The following is a 16,593-nucleotide window of genomic DNA, read 5'->3' as shown; positions in this document are numbered from 1 at the left end:
GGCCGACACCCCCCCCCTCCCCGAGCCGCCCGAGGCCCCTCCCTCCCCGGGCTGCCCGCGCCCCGCCGGTCCCGCCGCCGCTCCAGCCGCCGGCACCGCGCCGCCCCACCCTGCCTCCCGTCTCCCCCTCCGCGGGTAGAAACCCCTCCGCGGGGCGGTCGCGGCGCTCCGGCAGCCTGCCGGAGGGGCGGCGCTTCGGCGGAGCAGTCAGGCACGGCGGCGGGCGCCCGGGCGCGGCCGGCTGCGGAAGCCCCCGGGCGGCACCGCCCGCGCCAGCGCCCTCGAGCGCGCGCGCCGGCCGTTGGGCGGCCGTTGGCGATGCGGCTGCAGTGCGAGGTGGAGGTGGTGAGCCGGCTGCTGCCCAGCTGCGGGCTGCGGGGCCGCGGCCGCGCCTCGCGGGCTCTCCTCTCGCTGGGCCGCCAGCCCGGCCGGCCGCGGGGCGGCGGCGGCGTTTACCTCATGGTGTGCACGGCGCGGGACCGGGCCGGCGCGCGCTACAAGGTGCGGGGGGGCCCGGGGTGAGCGGCCGGTGGCGGGGGGGGGGAGGGGGTCGGCGTCGCGGCTCCTCACGGCTCCTCACGGCTCCGCCGCGCCCCGCAGGTGCAGGAGAACATCGAGCGCTTCTTCACGCGGTTCGTGGAGGAGGGCAAGGCCACCGTGCGCCTCCGGGAGCCCGCCGTCGACGTCTGTCTCAGCAAGGTGCGTCCCGAGGCGGCGGCGGCCCTCGGCCCCGCCTGGCCCCCACGGACGCGGCCGCCGCTTTGGGGGTGTGTGTGTGGGGGGGGGGGTGAACCGGGCTGCAGCTCCATTTCGTGTGGCCTCGCTGAGGAGAGGAAGGGGAGGACAGGCCAGTTTACGGTTCCTGCCGAGAAAGGTGAGCCCAGCTGCTTCGCTGCGGTGTGCTGTGGTCTGCACTTCTTTGACGCTCTTCTACCTTCCCTATTTGAAGAAAAAACCTTCCCCCCCCCCCATCTGATACCCCCTTTCTTGATCTTTGGCTGTACGTCCTACACGACAGGTGACTGCTTGCTGCGTTTGTGATTAAAAACTGGAAACTATTCTCGTGTCAGCATTAGCGGACCGGTGGTACACCCCTTGTGGACTTCAAAGCTGGAGACGCGCGCTATGGATCAGCAGTACCGTCTCTGTCCCGTTTTAATGCTTAGCTAACAGTAGGACTCACCAGCGTGTTCATTTGCGGTTCATAGCAAATATTTGAAAGTTTAGTTAATGTCTAACGATGCTTTTGTTCATCATGTTTTTGTTCAGTTTTTACGTGGTTAATTCGTATCCAGATACTGTTAAGAGCAGTATCTGGATATAGATGTGGTAGTCTGAGATTGGGCAGAAGCTGGCACGGTGTAATGATCTGGAAAAATCTCCTCTATGAAAAGGAAGGCTGTGGTGGAAAGTGGCCTTAAATTGATGAAACGAGGGGTTCGCGTTATAGGGTTAAATATGAAAGAAGCAGTGTGCTTCTAAATTCAGTTTAATTAACTTTGTCTTGGCAGAAGCAAACGTGCTCTGTGTCTTGCAGGAAAAATTTCACGGGTGTTGTGTTAGATCCGGAATATGTTCTTGTTTTAGATTCTTTCCTCTGAGTGCTTCTGCTGAAGAAGGGAAGTCAAAAAGTTGGTCTCTGAACAAACTTGTAAAAGGGCATACTAGTACTATTCTCACAAGAATCTAGTGAAACGGGAGTTAGAATTTTGATCTTTCATAAAGCTATTTAGAGTTGTGCTAGGGAAGCTACATCCTCACTTCCTGTTCTTAACATAAAAGCTCACCTTCATACTGTTAAACTCTATAAACAAATTACTAAATTCTGCAAAAGCCAGTGCTACTGTGTATTTCTCTTAAGCTCTCCAAAACTGGAAACCTAATTTAAGATAATTGCTAATTTTTCGATGTCACTTCTGCTAGTCTCATAATTTCATTACGGAAAGCCATCTAACGTCTCAAAGATGGACAAAAGCTTTGTAGAAAAGAGACTCCTAGATATCACTGTGCTGGTTGTGTGCAACTGCTATGCCAAACCCTGCTCTCCCTACTCTGCCAGGTAGTGTGATTTGCTGCATTCAGCCACATCGGAAATTAAGTTAAGTAACGTTGCTCTGGAACATTTAACCCTGGAGCAAAAATCAGTCACTGGTTTTTTTCCCTTTAGCAGGCCTGTGCCTGCTGCATTGCGTGCAAGGCCTGCTAAGTCCATGGACTCTCCGATTGCCTTGTCATCATCTTTCGTTCAGTTCTGAAACAAGAGACTTGAAAGGCATAGATGCGTATTAACTTAATTTCACAACATCTTTTTTCTTGAGACTCCAGACTTGTGGAAGGAAAATTCTTTCCTGAAGGAAATTCCTTCCTGAGCACTTCCAGCTAATTCTTTGCCTTTTTCATAGGTAGGTCTTAGTATTTTTCTCAACATGTTCTTATGGTTTTACAGATATACTTCCTTTACATAGATATTGTGGAGGAAAATTGTTTTAAGGCTCCAGAACACAAAGTATTCCTATTTTCAAGATGCATAAATAGTGTGAACTTATCTTAACGTCGTAGAGCTTTCGTCTCTAAGAAGCGGGTTTCTGTTGTGTCTTGCACTCTGAGAGCAAAGAAATAGTGCCTGTAACTTCAGTTCTAGCGTCTTGTCCGTCCTGCTTGGTCTTTACAGATCTGAATGACTTTTGCCCCCTTACTTTCAAATGTATTTATCTGCTTTTACCCTTGGAAGCATGCTGAATTTGACTGTAGTTGGGAGGAGTCCCATAGCTAAATGTTCCAGTGTAGCTTGGCTGACATAATAAACATTGATAAGAAGGTGCAGTTTCCATATCTCTGGAAGATATCACATCAGGTGTTAAGAGAACAGATGTACGTGGGATGATTAAGGCGGCTAGTCATTAGGTTAGCCACGCAGTCAAATATGTTTGACCTTTATTGTCTTTATTTATATTGCATTAGCATCTAGAAATCTCCAAGATCATTGTGCATTGTGCTAGACAGTCTATATTATGTGAGCTAGTTTTGCACCCTGTAGAATTTGATATAGACAAATACAGTTAGGAGAAGGGTTGTCTCTTAGGGGCAGAAATGGGTGTCACCAGGTTTCAGCTAGCCTATTCACCGCTAGAAATAGTGTGAAAAACCTCTTGACTCTCAGCACTCCGCGAGTGTTTGTTCTTTTCTGTACTGAGGGATAAATTTTAGTGTATATTAATACGTTCTGCTTTTTGTTTCCAAATTACCTTATAGCTTCATGTCTGTCAGTTGCCAGCTGGAGTAGATACTTACTAGAAATTTAGAAGAGAAACGTTTGGTCACCCTGCTATGCATAAACTTAATTATATCAGTACAACAAATGTAACATAGCTTCACTTGATCTTTATTTAAAATAGAAGTCATCTGCTCTTCTATTAATTTGACTCTGTCATTATACTGTATACCTCCTAAAGCAAAGTTGGTCACTTGTTTGCAGAACAAGTGAAAAGAGTTATCCTCCTCTTTGGTGTTGGCCCAACCAGACAGTGCTTCGTGTGACTGGAAGCACTTACTTCACCTGCCTTGAAGCTTCCCACCTTGATTCACATATAAATTCAATCTCCGATTCCATGCTTTTCCTTCCTCGCAGTTTTCAGAAATGATTGCCTCAAACTTTAGATCCCTGCCTTCTCTGTGTGTGTTTCTGTAAACTGTCTCTTTATCATGTTGCAGTTTAGTAAGATCACAGTGCATCAGACTTCTTTCTGTACTTTATTTTCAGCTCTGAACTCTGTGCTTTGCTCCTTCTCTGAGTAATGCAGCACAGTTCATTTGATCTAGGTTATTCAGAGAGTTCATAACTTCTCATTCAAATTGCATACCATTTGTTCTTAAATAATGTAAACGGCATGCCAACCAGGTAAGCCTGAATTATGTTTCCCTTTCCCATTTCATTGCCCTTCTGACTGTCTCACGATACGCATGTGTACAAAATAGTTCAGAAAGTGTTACTACAGATCTAAGAAAAATGAACTATTTATTCCATGTTTGTGGGTTTTTTTGTAGGCAAATGCCAGCAATTTAAAGAATTTCCTTTCAGCTGTGAGACTGGCTCACCAAGGTACTGACATTGGAGCGCTCCCCCTCTCAGCTCTGGTACCAGCAAAGACCTCTGAAGTTGAAAAACCTAAAACGAAGATGATCATAACATCAAGAAGGGACTATCCTCTCACCAAAAGCTTTCCTTATTCCCTAGAACATCTCCAAGCCTCATACTGCAAACTTGCTCGAATTGATATGCGTGTGCTTTGTTTAAAGAAACTCAGAAAACTAGACCTAAGTCATAATCATATTAAGCAACTGCCAGCTACTGTTGGTGACCTGATCTGTCTTCAGGAGCTTAATTTGCACAACAATCACCTGGAGTCATTCAGTGTTGCTCTGTGCAACTCCACCCTTCAGAAATCTCTGCAGTTCTTGGACCTCAGCCAAAACAAAATTAAAGCACTTCCAATTCAGTTTTGCCAACTGCGAGAACTTGTTAATTTAAAGCTCGATGACAATGAGTTGATTAGGTTGCCATTCAAGATGGGCCAGTTAGGCCATCTACGCTTCCTGTCGGCAGCTCGAAACAAACTTCCTTTTTTGCCCAGTGACTTTAGGAAACTCTCTCTTGAGAACTTGGATCTCTTTGGAAATCCTTTTGAACAGCCTAATCCACTTGTTCCCAGCATACAGCTGAAAATACCATTGACTTTATTAGAATGTGCTGCAAGGGCAACTGTAAATTACAGGTAAGAATAGTGTGATTGGTACATATGTCACTCCAGTTCAAACCTGTCAAGTCTAAACTTTCCAGTTTTTTCTCTGTTTATGGCAAGTGTTCTTCACATATTAAAAACCATAAGGTTAAGGTTGCTTGAATCCCACTTGTAAATTCCTCTCTTTATTATACAAGATAAAGCGGTTTCTTGTAGTAGCTTGGTGTCTTTGGGAATGTTTAGAGAAAGCTAGCAATTGAAATATTATTATTCACAAAATGGGGAGCACCACAACAGAGCATTTTTGTGCAGCCATGGGAAAAGAGAACCCATTTCCGTGACCCTAAACCGCTTCCAGAATTTTATATGGAGGTGCTTATGTTACAGTGGATTTTTGTGATACAGGTCATAATTTGTTTTGGGCCTTAGCTTGAAGATTCCTGCTTGCCCCTCATCTTGTGTTCACGTTAAAGCACGCTAGACTGCATGAAAAATCTGTTAGCCCGTAGCTATCCTTTCACGTGTGAAAATAGCGTGTTGGCAAAAGGTTACCTTCCACAGGACAGCTTCTAGTTATGGACCTTGGTCAGTCTGCCCCTGCTTTAAATGAGACCTTACACAAGCTGAGCAGTGTTAGAAAGAGACTGCGAGGGGCTTCTCAAAGGGAGAATATCATGCTGCAGTTGGCATTACTTACTGCAGGTTTCTCTCTACTTCAGGTATTCTTGAACTGTTTCCTTCTGTGTTGAAGTTAGGCTGTTCCGCCTTATGCGGAGAAACCCAGTTCTGAGGTAGTTTTACAATTAATAGCATCTCTTGCTTCTTCCTTGCCAGGCTGCTGTATGTCTGTTTTTCTCCCCTCCCTTTTCCTCACGTTATTTGCATAGCTCTGCCTAAATGCCACTGTCTGTGATTTTCTAGTACCATCTGGCGCTACTCCCACCCCATTTTCGTGGGTGAAAAGGGAGCGAAAAGATGGGAGAAAGTCACAGATACAGAAAGGGGGTGAGAGACAGACTTGATGTTCTCATAATTTAAGCTCTTTGCCCGTTCCTGCCTTAGGGGTGGGGAGAGCCCCCAGAGCCTGGGTAATTGCTCAGAAGTCTGTGTTAAAGGTGTCCGCAGGCATGTGGAGCACACCCTGGAAATGAGCTGAGCTAGCAACCAAGTAGTCTGGTTCTTATGTTCTCCGCTTCTGACCTAGCTGAGTTTAATCTAGAGCGATGATCAAATTTTTGCAGGCCTCCTTTCCGGTCTTTAATATAAATTGCAGTGTTTTTGATACTAGTATGATTAGAGCGTGTGTTTTTCCAGAGAATATAATGCCTCTGCACTGGTCAAATGTTGGTGCTCAGTTACATTACCAGAGTACCTGAGGATACTTGTCGTTAACCTAGCCCCTGGCCCCAGTACAGCAAGTGTTGTAAAAAGCCACCATCGTGCCGAATGAAAAAGGCTCTCTGCTCCAAGAGTAAGACAAGGGAAACAGTCCTCTTGCCTAAGGGGTCTGTGATTATAAGGAAACAGTGCTGGTCAGAGGAGCCCTGGCATTTCAGCAGCCTCACTGTTACTGAGATGTCCAAAGGTGTTGCAGCGCAGGAGCTTTTGAGAGGATAAGGAGGGCAGTTTTGTGCATTCATTCCGGGGGCTTCTCAGATGGAAGGGACTCGCTAAGCATTAGTGATTTACCTTTAAAAACAGCAAAAAAAATAAATAAAAAAAAAAACGAAAAAATAAAATGTAAGAAATGGGCAACAGAAGCTGTCTAGCTGTCTGACATTCACTGGATGCGTGAATTAACAAATAATGAGAAATAGGAGTGACAATAGGCTATAAAAGCCTTGAGAGAGGAAGAAAACAGAAGGAGGGATGGCACCATAAAAGCAAATGTTTGGAAAATAATCTTTGTGGTGGCATTCTGGGCAAGTACAAGAGCTGTGATTGTGCTTGTCATGACCAGAAAAAAGGATATCCTGTAACTGAGGTGGAGGAAAAAAAAATCCATGGGTGTCTTAGCTATGTGAATGATGGTGTGTAGAAAGAATGAGGACTATTTAGGTATAGCCTGGATGTGAGTCAGTGAGACCTATTTGGTAAGTCTTGAGTTGACAGTTGTGCACTGGCGGTATCCATATTTTAAAAGAAAGTTAACTCTATTAAATAGATCAGGGAAATTCTTTGTTTTTTACCCTAAACACAATGCCACTCATCTGTGAATGTAGAAGCGGCAGTTTCTTCGTTCTTCTTGTCATTGAATGTCATCACTGCCATGATGGAGGAGAAGATAGATTTGTCAACAGAGAACCTTAATTTATTGTCTGCAGCGTAATACTACTGTAAAAAGGCTCACTTGATCTCCAGTTCACTCTCTGGATACAGTGTGTTTATGATACTACCGATTACTCATTTTAGAGAGTGAAGAGCAGATTGTGGGTACCTTAGCAGGCCAGAGTGAAATATGATCTTCCTGGCTAATGTGAGGGAAGAACAAATGTGTGCCCCGGTTATCTCTTTTTTTTTTTTTTTTTCCTTAGTCCTCTTTTTAATTCTGTATCTATCTCTAATTCTCTATCCCCATCGTAAGGTGTTATAATTTGCATGAACTCCCTGCTTCTTGTTACAATGACTTCTGGAGGCCAGATTCTTGGCACTTAGTGGTCAGTAACACGGTTATGTGTTTTTTGTGACCATTTTGAAAAATGGCATTTCAATTTCTAACTAGTCTGGTATTGCTAGTGCCAAAATTTCAAATTTGCCTTTTTAGATGATCTTGAAATGTTTTGGGTTTTTTTTTTTTCCCCCTGACTGGTGCATATGGCATGTCACTGTGTTTGAGTGACATTGGTTAATTTTGTAGTGAATTCTCACTTACTTCTCTCGTTCAACAGAATCCCTTATGGTTGTCATCTGCTCCCTTCTCACCTTTGTGAAGATCTGGAAGTGGCTAAAACATGCCAGTGTGGAAGTGCCTGTCTCAGCAGCTTCATTCAAATCACAGTGACCATGAATCTCCATCACGTAGCTCACACTGTGGTCCTCGTGGATAACATGGGAGGTACAGAAGCACCCATTATCTGCTACTTCTGTTCTCTAGACTGCTATTCCCAGTTCCTAGACAGGTACCTGCAAAGTAATGGGTGACCCCTAAGGAGTGCAAAAGCTCTGCCGGAAGTTCTGTCCAGTGATGGAGGGGTCTGAAATTGTTTTGTGTTTTGTTACGCACATGGGCTATTGTGAAACAGAGAGCTATCGTAGAGCATTTGCTACCGACAGCAAATGTCAGTCTTACAGTGGGGAGGCACTATGAGCCTGATGTGGTGGTCTGACTGTTTCTCTACTACTAGATTCTCTCTTTGGTTGGAATAAAAAGTGGTTCTTAGCTTGAATGAATCTTCCTTAGAATGTGTTTTGCTTTCTTTTTCCTATAACTATGACTTTGTCCAAAGGATCATGACAGTTTTGTAAGTGGCTTCTCCTTCCCAAAAGGAAGGTGGGTGAATTTCCGCTTCCTAGCGTATATCATACTTCCTTGCTTACTGTTCACTTGAGGCTATGAACTCTGCCTACAGAAGAGGACTACATTGACTTTATCACTGGACTGGAATCTTCCCAAATTGTTTACTCTAGAGCAACTTGGTAGGCTGCTATGAGAAGAAGTTATGGTGTCGGTGGTTCAGAACTGGTCATGTTATTCCAGGTACTCTTTTTTTTTCTTTTTCTTTTTTTCTTTCTTTTAAGTTCTGTGTATAACATTCTCCCTTCAAGCAGGGACCAGCAACCAGCAGACCAGCATTGTTTTTTACTGGAACAAATGTTTCTGGTTTTATCTCTTTGTTATGAGAAGCATCTTTTCTAAATATGTGGTCTAAACTTTGTTTCAGATCTCACATTTTAAAGATTCTCGATTTGTTCACTGTGTCCGCTTATTAAATTTTGAAACTGTTTATATACGTGTAAACTGTGTTTTCTCTAATGGATATTTTATTCAATGTATTTTAGGAATTAGCTCCAGGCCTTTGTCCTGGTAAAGGTACTGAAACACTTAGCATATCCACACCCTTATTTCCCAGTCTTGTCAGCTGCTCCATGGCTGAAGGATAGAAACAGCATGGAACAACCACTGTTGAACAAAAGTCTTCAGGCGTCTCATGCACTGGAGCACGCAATGACTTGGAGAAAGCATGTAATACTGGTTTCTAAAGCAGCATTGACTGCCCAGGGATGAGTTATACATCTTGCACCTCTTCAGGTCCTAAAAAATACACTGCTGTGGCAATTACATGTAGTTGCAATGGGAAAAACAAGACATCCGTAGCTACTGAGTGCAGAACTGGTCCAGACTGGCCTTCAGGTTACACCTAAATGTGATGCTCAGTGAGGAGCAGTCTGAAAGCAGGCAGCAGGCTGCTGAGTGCACAGTACAAAGAACGTATGCAGGTATCGCTTAACAGCTACTTGAACATCGCCTTCACTTACATATTACAAAACGTCAGTCTGAAATTCTTCACTTTCCAAGACGCTCACAGCAGAAAGAAATATTGAAGGAAGCCCACAGAAGGGCTTTACTCTGAAAGAAAATCATTGGCTCTCGCAAGACCAAGAGATACTTTTCCTGAGGAAGAAAAACCTTCCAAGTTGTTCTAGAAATACCAAGTGTCATTAAAGCAGCCTCAGAATGTCAAAATAACTTGATCGTGTTGTCTTCATACAGTATTTATAAAGCATTAAACTGACTTTTAAGTAATTGAAGGAAGATTTGGGTTAATCATTCCTTGTATGTTTTTCTTCAACTACAGAAAACTTGCAAAGCAGAACGCCGACTAGACCTATTTACCTCAACACTAATCTTCTGAAAGTATTGTAGAACTAAACTTGGAGAATTTTAAATATCCGTATGGTGATGCTATTGTAAAGTGAGAGAATTCCCGTCCTGATTGCAGCAGCCTGAAGATTACTCGCGTGGAAGAATATCCCTTAGGTGGAGAGCGTGATTAAGAGGAGGGAAGTGGTGGAGGCAGCAGCTTGGCCTCCCGTGGGACGCGTGAGGAGTTTCACGTTGCCATGCGGAGGGGTGGATGTCTGTGCAGCGGCTGAGCCCCTTCCAGAGGACGCGGCCGTGCCCAGTGGAGGCAGATACTGTGCACCTGCGCGGTCAGATAGAGTTAGGGAGAGCAGGGGCTGAGGCCCCATCCAAGCCCTGTTGTGTAGGGAGTAGTAATCAGCTGGGGGCGTTAAGGGCCGGTGTGAAGAGGAGTGCCGTGGGTTTTGTAATGAAAAACGGGCTGTGAACTGTGGGAAAGGGATTTTTGTCTGGAAATATCTTGCTCTTGCCTCTGCTCATACTGTTTTTTTTCTTGTTTTCCTTTCCTTCCATGCCTTAACGCTGGGATGGAATTCTCTCTGAAGCAGATTTCTTTGCCAGAGTTGACTTGGCATCCTGTAATTCTCTGAAACTACAGCGTTGACCCGGTAAAGTGCTGGAGTCCTTTTCCGCAGAGGTTCTTTCGCAGCACTTAGTGCTCTAGCGTCCGAGTGCCTCCTAGCAGTGCAGCAGGTGTGTTGTGATCTCGCCGCACAGGGGTCAAAAATGCAGAGGAGCTATTTATGCTCCTCATTTCCCTATCTTTCAAGAAGAGATGAGGGAAAGGGAAGTCTTTTGCAGCCAAGAGGAGGAGCTGGAGAGGTTTATGATGTCCCTTAGTTCCTGTGGGCATCCGTTCCGGCCGTGTTAGCTTTCAAAGTGCCAATGGTCCCAGCAAACAAGATTTATCCCTGCTGTAAAACCCCTTTGTCAGTAGGGTGAAGTTTGGCCGTGGATTCGTCTCGGAGGTAGCAAGGTGCTTGCGGCACTGGCGTGCGGGAGCCGTGTGCGGCCAGGGCTGCTGCCGCAGGCCTCGCCAGGAGAGCGCTGCAGCGCTCCGTGCTGGGCGCTCCCCCCGCCGGGCCTTGCACGCTTGTCGTCCAGCCGGGAGGTGGCGAAGCAGCAAAGAGCCGAAGCAGTTCTTCCAAGGCAGATAAAGCTAAAGCAGCAAGTACTACTTTCGGAAGAAACGCGAGTAGCGTAGCGTTGCTGAGGGAGCCCTCGTTATCCTGAGCCGTTGTGGAAGAGCGTCTCCTCCAGCTGTTTTCCTCTGCTTGCCCGCAAGCCAGCTGCGGTGCTGCTTAGGTCCTGCTGCTGTTAGCTGTGCGCTGCATTTATGGGGCGAAAGGCCAGCGAGCAGGCGTGGAAGCAGCCGTGGGAGCAGTTAGAGCTGGCAAAGGACGGGCCCAGCTCGGTTATCTTACGTTGCTAGTGCAGGAGTGGGTGCGACCTAACTGCTGCATCTAGGCTTTGCAGAGAAAAAACGTGGCAGGGCAAAGGTTGTTCTCATAAGAAATGATTCTACCTTATTTAAGGTATTTGTGGAAAACATTTTATGACCGTTTATGTGGCAGTTCCTATTCATAGCAAAGCAATCGGATCGAACCAAACTGGCTTTGCTGCAGAGACTGTCCTGTCTCTTATAAGGGGTACTGTTCTTTTTAGTGTTGCACTTGGAAATTACCAGGTGTGCTCGGATGATTAAAAGCAACTTGCTTTTTTGAGTTGCGCAAAGAATATGTCAAGCTGTGAAACTCGTTAAAAACATCCTAAACACAGCAGTATCCTACCCGTCCTTTTTGTTAACGTTATGCCCGAGAAGTTCACTGTTTGCCTCTGACTTGCGGAGTCAAACACTGTGGAGCTTATTCGTGTTTGATTAAAACAAGGGATGGCTCTCGCCCTGAATTTAGGTAAAGGGCACTCTGTCTAATGTGAGATGCTTTTAAATGCCATTAAAACATGTATTTATCAGTAATGTTGGGGCTGGGGAACCCTCTATGGCAGACTTCAGTCTGATCTTTCTGAATGCTGCTGCAAACTGGACTAGGGGCGGATTAGAGGATTCTCCTTTTTCCCTCGGCCTTCCTTTACTGTATTGATGCCATTTACGCGTTGTCCAAGTGCTTCGCAATGTTTAATGCGCTTATCCTTACAACGCCTAGGTAAGGTAGGGAAATTCGATTATGCCCGGTCAGACCATGTTTCAGTTCTACCCAAGCTTGTGCAGGACGTTACCTCTGGCTCTAGAGTACCGGGCGACCTTCTTTAGGCAAGAAATATTTAAAGTTATGGAAATGAGCATTGATGTTAAACTACCTCCAGAATTTTCTTTAAAAAAAGTCCTCGCACCTACGTGTGTTAGTACCAGTGTAAGGAGGAGGTAGTAGTAGCCCGCTGAAAGCAGCGCGTTAGTGCTGTGGAGGGGGGGCCGGAGCAGGGAGCTGCAGAAACGGCAGCCAGAGCTGGGGGAGCTGCTGTCCGGGGGAGCGTGCGCGTGAAATGCAGCATTGGCGGTGCGGAAAGATGGAGACGATAAAACCTTTCCGCTGGCTTCTGGCCGCAGCTTGGCAGCACTGCTGATGCTCGGCAGCCTCGATGGACAGCGCTAGCCGAGGGGGTGAAATCTGCGCTGGGGAGGCCACCGGCTGACACCTCCAAACTCGGCTCAAAAACCGTTGATTAGGTTTATAACGCTTTTTGAAACGGAACTTGCACGATACTGAATTCGTTGTGTAAGCCCAAAGCGGAGCTGCGGTGCCTCTTTCGTCTCGCTCGTTCTTCCTTTTGCAGGCCCGCGCGTGGGCGACGGGAGCGGGTAACCTTGAGGAGCGGGCCGCGCCGCGGGCTGCCCACGGCAGACGGAGCGCGGCTCCCCCGGCGGAGGCTGCCGCCATCTCCGCTCCCTGCTTGGCTGGAAAGTGAAACGTCTCCTTCCTTCCCCAACGCACCGCTCAGCACCGCTGGTCGCTGCGCCGATGAGAGCTGCCCTCGCTGGCAGGAAGTCGAGCAACAGACAGTTCCTCAAAAACATCATGGCTTGGATAAACTCCAGGCCACGGGGCTCGGGCGCGCGTTGTAGGCCGGCTCCGCGTCGCGCTGCGGCTCGGGGAGCGGGGCCGGCTGGTGGGAGCGCTTTCCAGGGGGCACGGTGCCACCCGCCGAGCGGGGACCGCGGGCGCCCTCGCACAGCCGCTCCCCAGGAGCTGCTCCCCGTTTCGGTCGGCCGCCCCGGCCCGCGGGCGTCGATAGCAGCGTTCCCCGGTGCTTTGGGGAAAGCGTGGGTGCAAGTTCATGTCGTGGGGGAAAAAAACCTTGCAGGCAAAACCGAGAGGGCGATGAGCGGGGGCGCTGGGAGCAGCTCCTGCCGGCTGGGCGCCCTGTCCCGCAGAGCCAGCCGTTGTCCCCCGTGCACCTCTGCGGGTCACCGACAGACGGTGTCACCCGTGGGTGCCCGCCCGCCCTTCCCATCTGGGGTTGGGGCCCCGCGTCACCTTGGGTCAGGGCAAAAATAATAAATAGAAAAGAAAAAAAAAAAACGGCAACATCAGCAGCGTAGTGTGCCGGCAGCCCGGGGGGGCCGTGCCCGGGCGCGGTTCCCCTGCGGGGGGCAGAGGAGAGGGAGGGCGACGCGCGTGGGGGCGGGCGGGCGGGCGGGCGGGCGGGGGGACCGCGCGGCGCCGTGAGCGGGCGGGGGGGAGGGGGGGCGGCGCAGCTCATCAGGCTGCGCCCGCCGAGCGGAAGCGGGGGGCGGGCGGCGGGCGCGAGTGGCGAGGCGGGCGGCCAATGGGACGGCGCCGGCGGCGGGGCGGGCGGCCAATGGGGCGCGGCAACGTGTGCGCGGCGCGGGGCGGGGCGAGGAGGAGGCGACGGCGTCGCGCGCGCCGTGACAGCGGGAGCGGCTGAGCGCAGCCGGAGCCGCCGGCATCGGGCGGGCTGGGCCGGGCCGGTGCCGCCGCGCCGCGCCGCCATGAGCTAGGCGCGGCGGGGCGAGGGCGGCCGGCCGGCCGGCGGGGACCATGAGGCTCCGCATCTACAAGCGCAAAGTCTTCCTGCTGGCGCTGGCGCTGGCCGCCTGCGCCCTGGCGCTCTGGGGCACCAACGGGCGCGGAGGGCGGCGGCGCGAGGCGGCGCGAGGCGGCGGCGGCGCTGCCGGTACCGCCGATCCGGCCGCCCCGCCGCGGCCCCCCGCCGCCGCCCTGCGCGCCGCCAGCGAGGCGCCGCCGCCGGCCGCCAGCGCCCGCCGCCCCGCCGCCAACGCCTCGGCGCCGCCGGCCGCCAACGCCACGCTGGGCTACCGCTCGCTCGTTTACCGGCTCAACTTCGACCAGCCGGTGCGCAACGCCGGCCGCTTCCCGCCGCGGGCCGCCGACGTGGTGCTGGTGGTGCAGGTGCACGACCGCGCCGAGCACCTGCGGCTGCTGCTGGCGTCGCTGCGGCGGGCGGCGGGCGTGGAGAACGTGCTGCTGGTGCTCAGCCACGACCTCTGGGCCGAGGAGCTCAACCGCCTGGCGGCCCAGGTGGACTTCTGCCCCGTGCTGCAGGTCTTCTTCCCCTTCAGCATCCAGCTGTACCCGCGCGAGTTCCCCGGGCACGACCCGCGCGACTGCCCGCGCGACGTGGGCAAGGCGGCGGCGCTGCGCCTGGGCTGCATCAACGCCGAGTACCCCGACTCCTTCGGGCACTACCGCGAGGCCCGCTTCTCGCAGACCAAGCACCACTGGTGGTGGAAGCTGCACTTCGTCTGGGAGCGGGTGCGGGCGCTGCGGGAGCACGCCGGGCCCGTCCTCTTCCTGGAGGAGGACCACTACCTGGCGCCCGACTTCTACCACGTCCTCAAGAAGCTGTGGGCCCTGCGCGGGCAGGAGTGCCCCGAGTGCCAGATCGTGTCCCTGGGCAGCTACGGCCTCGTCCGCGGCGGCTTCGCCGGCAGGGCCGACAAGGTGGAGATGAAGACGTGGAAGTCCACCGAGCACAACATGGGCATGGCCTTCGGCAGAGACACCTACCAGCAGCTCATCGAGTGCACGGACGCCTTCTGCACTTACGATGACTATAACTGGGACTGGACTCTGCAGCATTTGACTGTCTCCTGTCTTCCAAAGTTCTGGAAAGTGCTGGTTCCCGAAATCCCCAGGATTTTTCATACTGGGGACTGTGGCATGCACCACAAGAAATCCTGCAGGCCGTCCACCCAGAGTGCCAAAATCGACTCGCTCTTGAACAGCAACCAACAGTACCTGTTTCCCGAAACGATGAGTGTCAGTAAAAGGTACTCCATGGCACCCCTTTCCCCTCATGTCAAAAACGGAGGGTGGGGCGATATTAGGGACCACGAACTCTGTAAAAGTTATCGCAGACTTCAGTGAGGAGCGTTCTGGCAGCCTTTTTCTTTTTGAATTGTTCCATACCGTCTTTTACAGACGGTCACATGTATAAAAGCATTTATGAGTTGGTTTCTGCTTTAATATGAATAAACATTCTTGTAAAAGGTGTCCCAAAATAGTAATCTTTCATGTTCGGCAACTGTGTCTTTCAAACAGGCTAGTTTCTGCTGCGGGGTCACTCAAAGCAGTATTTACATCTGTATGCAAAAAAGCGACCATCGCTGTGTTTACTGGGAGGAGGAGGAGGAGGAGAGAACTTTTATTTAAGTGCATCTCTTTTGGTGCTTACAGCTTTTTTTTCCCCCCCTTCCCATCCAGCGTGTCTTCAGCGCAGTATGCGATGCCTGGAGCGTTGCGCTGAGCGTGGGAAGGAGCTTTACTGCGCTCCGGCCGGGGAGGCAGGCCCTGCTGCTGAAGTCACGGGGAGCCCGCGCTCTTCGCGGGCTCTCCTGCCAGGCCGTGCTTGATACCTGGTACCTGCATTCCCGTTTATTTGCTATGTATTTGATGATTATATGAAGAAAAAAAAAACACTGTTTTTTTTTTTACTACCATGTAGATAAATATACAATTTTTTTTTTAGTTCTGCCAAAATAAAATTCAGTTCTTTTGTAATACTACAGAAGTTCTTCATTCTCCACCCCCCCCCCCCAAAAAAATTAAGCTTTTATTGCTAGAATGAAAGTTGGGAGTGGGGGGAGAGGTTCTCTTTTTTATTATTATTATTCTCTAAATCCAGAGAGTGGAACAAATACCATCACTCATTCTAGTGCTGTACATTTAGTTTAATGACATGTATAATGGTATTCTCTAACTGGATTAAAATAGAGAAACAAAGGAGTGACACCACACCGACTTTGTTTGAAACAAACCAAAAAAAAAAAAAAAAACCAAGTTAACTTGAAAATTAGTCAGCTGTGTGAAGTGCACGATAAAAATACTGCTGTGTAATGGAACTATGCTGAAGCGGCGCTGAAAGCCATGAGCAACGCGAAGCAATGCCGTTTGTTGACATGAACCGCTTATTAGCCTGGGCTAAGTGTAATGGTACAATCTGTTTTACTGACACCACGCCAAAGCAAAATTGGAGCAGTGGCATGTTAAAAAAGCTTTTTGTGGAACAGAAGTAAAGCAAACACTAAACTACACTGAAGGGGCTGACAGGATTTGGAGGGGGAAAAATTTCTTGTTTAGTTAGATAAAATAGGGAAGGGCATGTAGCAAAGCTGTCCTTTTTTTTTTCCACTGTTTGTCACCTACATTATGGGTTGTAAATCCAGTGGTTAAATAGTCAAGAGAAGAGAGAGGGAAAGGGAGACAGGTTTTATAAAATACTCTACTCACAGATGTTCATTTTGAATATGCCATGATAAAATGCTTCTTTTCCTTGGGTAATTTAACAACTGCCCTGTTTTTGTGCAGTCTTTGAGCAACAAGCTTTGTTACTTGCTACATTTTTATAGTTTCACAACTACTGGAAAAAAGCTGTGCCAGCCCCTTAATACCTCCCACAAAGAGCTGCGCAACTGTGAGAGGGCAGGGAGCTGGGTTAACCCTAACCCCGCAGAGCGCTCCTCTTGCAGCTGGATCCGCGTTGCGCTGGCAT

General features: G+C 49.5%; 2 protein-coding genes across 6 annotated transcripts; both read left to right on the top strand.

The window, feature by feature from the left end:
• The first annotated feature begins 239 nt into the window (after positions 1 to 239).
• Positions 240 to 13,120, top strand: LRR1 (leucine rich repeat protein 1). Of its 5 annotated transcripts, none has more exons than XR_011141746.1 (6): positions 240 to 501; positions 601 to 699; positions 4,045 to 4,772; positions 7,628 to 7,794; positions 8,309 to 8,436; positions 9,536 to 13,120. XR_011141746.1 is itself a non-coding variant. In XM_068947618.1 (5 exons), exons 1-5 carry the CDS (start codon positions 319 to 321, stop codon positions 8,377 to 8,379), a joined length of 1,248 nt encoding a protein of 415 aa, XP_068803719.1. In that variant the 5' UTR covers positions 240 to 318; the 3' UTR covers positions 8,380 to 9,488. The 5 variants fall into 5 exon arrangements, 3 of the variants coding, with proteins under 3 accessions (XP_068803719.1, XP_068803717.1, XP_068803720.1); XR_011141745.1 differs by lacking the exon at positions 9,536 to 13,120 and adding an exon at positions 8,739 to 9,488; XM_068947618.1 differs by lacking the exon at positions 9,536 to 13,120 and having other exon boundaries at positions 8,309 to 9,488.
• Positions 13,121 to 13,536: 416 nt separating this feature from the next.
• MGAT2 (alpha-1,6-mannosyl-glycoprotein 2-beta-N-acetylglucosaminyltransferase) lies at positions 13,537 to 15,095 on the top strand. The gene has a single exon (XM_009677016.2). It carries the CDS (start codon positions 13,620 to 13,622, stop codon positions 14,967 to 14,969), a length of 1,350 nt encoding a protein of 449 aa, XP_009675311.2. The 5' UTR covers positions 13,537 to 13,619; the 3' UTR covers positions 14,970 to 15,095.
• The last annotated feature ends 1,498 nt before the right edge of the window (positions 15,096 to 16,593 follow it).

The sequence above is a fragment of the Struthio camelus genome, chromosome 5 (genome assembly GCF_040807025.1).
Source record: "Struthio camelus isolate bStrCam1 chromosome 5, bStrCam1.hap1, whole genome shotgun sequence".
Taxonomy (NCBI): Eukaryota; Metazoa; Chordata; class Aves; order Struthioniformes; family Struthionidae; genus Struthio; species Struthio camelus.
Note: the sequence above shows the minus strand (reverse complement) of the source record. Positions and strands in the feature narration are given on the sequence as shown.

Bases quoted from the DNA above. Each gene is read 5' to 3' on its own strand.
- LRR1 (XM_068947616.1), top strand. From the start codon at position 319: ATGCGGCTGCAGTGCGAGGTGGAGGTGGTGAGCCGGCTGCTGCCCAGC. The intron at 700-4,044 runs GTGCGTCCCGAG...GTTTTTTTGTAG, and splicing joins TCGACGTCTGTCTCAGCAAG to GCAAATGCCAGCAATTTAAA. The intron at 4,773-7,627 runs GTAAGAATAGTG...CTCGTTCAACAG, and splicing joins AGGGCAACTGTAAATTACAG to AATCCCTTATGGTTGTCATC.
- MGAT2 (XM_009677016.2), top strand. From the start codon at position 13,620: ATGAGGCTCCGCATCTACAAGCGCAAAGTCTTCCTGCTGGCGCTGGCG.